Here is a 2,689-nt window from a genome sequence, read left to right as displayed (position 1 = left end):
ACGCTCGTGCAACTTACCCGCCATCAGGCGGAGGGCTGAGTGTGTCGGGTTGGAGGCGAAAAAGAGCCTCGGCGTGTCGCCGTAACTCGCCGCCGCGTACGCACGACTGCAGATAGCACTGGGTACCCCGCATCGACGCAGCGCCCTCCCAGCGAGAGAAGGCGAGCCTCCTTTTCAGCAGCCGCCCGAGAGGCCCCGACGGGAACGCCAGCGATGACGCTGGCGGCGCGGGTGTGGAACTTCTCCAGGCGCTCCAGCGCCGCCGGCGAAGCCGTGTTGCAGCGCGCCACTGCCCCGGAGAGGAGTTGGGGGACCCACCAGCGAGGGTCTTGGGCGGCGGACGCGGTATTTCACATTTCGGCCCCATGTGCTCGCTGACACCGCCTCGACCTCCGTAAGTCTTGTTTTTGCAACAGTGAAGCACCCTCGCGTCTGCCAGCCAAGCCCGCGCAATGGCTGGATCAAAACCGCCCCGACGACCGCGGGAGGCAATCCTCCGCCAAGCGGGCCCCTCCCGCGTGCGGCCGCAGGCTTTCCGTGAGGGCGGTGCCAAAACAGCGCGCACTTCTTCGCGGCGCTGGGCTCCATATTTGTTCCGCTCCACCCATCTCGAGGTGCTGCCCAACGCCTGCCGCAACGTGCACTCCATAGCGCCTCTCCCTCTCTCAGTGGCACGAGTGGTGGCGGTCAGGTCATCGGCGAAGAAAGCAAGTTCAGGTTGGGGATGCACACCGGTTCCTCGCTGAAGCTGTTCGCGGCAACGATGAACGGCAGCGTGCCGAGCGCAGAACCCTGCGGGACGCCACGGGTGAAATGAACCGGTGCGGAGAGCGCATTTTGTACACGCGGCTTTTGTCCGCGCGGCAGGGAAAGTAAGTCCGCCTCCCACCGGCTCAGGCACGGCGCCACCTTGTGCGCGCGGAGTGCGTGAAGGATGCGGCCGTCATCAACCATGCCGAAGGCCCCAGCGTGACCCACCAGCACCGCACCGACCTTCCCCCGCTTGCCACGGTGAAACGATCCCAGCAAGCAGGCGAGTCGGCGGATCCAGTGTGGAGCGACCAGGGCGAAAACCAACTTGCTGGGGAAGAAGTTGGGCTTCAACTGTGCCGCGGATGCGTCGTGCCACAATTCTTTCCACGAGCTTGCGCGGGCAGCTGGTGAGGGCGACGGGCCGAAGCGAGGCGGGAAACATTTGCCCGGCTTCCCAGGCTTGAGGAGTGGGACAATTGCAATACCCGCTTCCCGGGAAGCCGGAGTGCCACCGTCGCCGATGCTCCTGTTGAACGCGGCCGCGAGTTCCTTGCAGGCGGCGGGGGGCAGTTGGTGCAGGGCCTCGCAGCGAAGCGCAGCAGGCCCCGGCGCACTCCGGAGACGCATCTCCCGCGATGCAGCGTCGAGCTCCCCAAAGGGAAATCAGACGTGGCGGCGCACACTCGCGCCAAGGTGTCGGCGCGCTCGTTTGTGGCGGTCGGTTGGCCATCCGCCGCCGCAACCGGCAAACTGGCGGGGCGCGGGGCGTAGACTGCGTCGGCGAGGCCGCAGCTTGCCGCCTCCCCCGGCACCGGCCGGGAGCACCGCTCCTTCCAGCGAGCAACCGCGACATTGCGGAGACGCGTTCGTCGCTGCTGTGCGAGGCGGCGAAGCAGCAAGTTCCTGCGCCGCTCCAAGGCGGTCAGTTTCGGCGTCCAGAACGGTGGCCGCTCTGTCTTCCGGGGGCCGGGGGGGGCGCCGATCCCCGCCTGGAGAAGTGCGGGGGCGGCGCCGTAGAGGCGTTGGCGCCAAACCAAAATGCCGAAAAATTTTTGAAAAAAGCACCCGCACTCGTTCACAGCAAACTGCGTCTCAAAGAGAACACGCAACGCAACTTGCCCCTCCTTCAACCGCTTCACCGGAGGGGTCCGCTTCTTACGCTCGAGACCGCCGGCATTCCACCGAGCGACCCGCAGAACAGGACCCTGATTCAATTCCGCGTCTCCGCGCACAGCCGGAGAAACCGCCAGTGAAAAGCCCACGGCGCGAGGGATGCCGCCACATTTTGGCGCGTGCAGTCGTTTGGCGGGAAATCAACTGCATTTGTCCCGGGCCTCCTGAACACGGCGCTGCGCCCAAAAAAGGCCGACCGCCGCCAACAACGAGTCAACGAGAAGTCGAAGGGAATATTTGCTGGCTCTCGACTTCCCCCGTCGCGAGGCGCCCAACCCTGGCACCGCGGAAAACCCTCCGCCAGCTTCGCCGGCGACTGCTGGGCGGCGGTGAACCATTTTCTCGGTCACCTCAAGCAAGGCAGAGAGCAACGTAATCGGTCTGTAGCTCTCTGTGCGGCAAGGGATCCTTCCCAAATTTGGGAACAGGGATTGTGTCCCCCTTCTTCCGGGACATCGGCACACAGCCATCTGAAAGGCAGATGTTGATCATCGTTCCAGATCTCCCACGGGCAACGGGCCCCAGACACTGCAGAAATTCATTCAGAATGGCATCCAGGCCAGAGGCTGCGCCGTGCGAGGAGTCGCGGATGGCCAAGTCCAGCTCGTAGGGCGTGAAGGGCCGATCCATTTCCCATTCGCCCGGGGGCGGCGGAGACGGCGGGTGCAAGACGCCGCCAGTGGTGCGGGAGCACGTGAAACGCAGGCAAAGTGGCGGACAAGGGGATTGCCTGCTGGCGTGGCAGGGCGCGAGGCGCGGTCGC

General features: G+C 65.3%; 4 protein-coding genes across 4 annotated transcripts; 1 reads left to right on the top strand and 3 right to left on the bottom strand.

Moving 5' to 3' along the window:
* Positions 1-13: 13 nt before the first annotated feature.
* Positions 14-649, bottom strand: Tco025E_09903 (uncharacterized protein; the record flags this gene model as incomplete). Its single annotated transcript, XM_029376706.1, has 1 exon — positions 14-649. One exon carries the CDS (start codon positions 647-649, stop codon positions 14-16), a length of 636 nt encoding a protein of 211 aa, XP_029223171.1.
* Positions 650-687: 38 nt separating this feature from the next.
* Positions 688-1,380, bottom strand: Tco025E_09902 (Tcoingi protein; the record flags this gene model as incomplete). The annotated part of the gene is made up of 1 exon (XM_029376705.1): positions 688-1,380. The coding sequence occupies one exon, from the start codon at positions 1,378-1,380 to the stop codon at positions 688-690; it is 693 nt and encodes a 230-aa protein (XP_029223170.1).
* An 8-nt stretch (positions 1,381-1,388) lies between these two features.
* Positions 1,389-2,006, top strand: Tco025E_09901 (uncharacterized protein; the record flags this gene model as incomplete). The annotated part of the gene is made up of 1 exon (XM_029376704.1): positions 1,389-2,006. The coding sequence occupies one exon, from the start codon at positions 1,389-1,391 to the stop codon at positions 2,004-2,006; it is 618 nt and encodes a 205-aa protein (XP_029223169.1).
* Positions 2,007-2,277: 271 nt separating this feature from the next.
* Tco025E_09900 (uncharacterized protein) lies at positions 2,278-2,689 on the bottom strand (the record flags this gene model as incomplete). Its single annotated transcript, XM_029376703.1, has 1 exon — positions 2,278-2,689. A coding segment is annotated over one exon (412 nt), but the record flags the coding sequence as incomplete, so codon positions are not given.

This window comes from Trypanosoma conorhini, assembly GCF_003719485.1.
Source record: "Trypanosoma conorhini strain 025E chromosome Unknown Tco_14.4_contig_01346, whole genome shotgun sequence".
NCBI classification, from domain to species: Eukaryota; Euglenozoa; class Kinetoplastea; order Trypanosomatida; family Trypanosomatidae; genus Trypanosoma; species Trypanosoma conorhini.
Note: the sequence above shows the minus strand (reverse complement) of the source record. Positions and strands in the feature narration are given on the sequence as shown.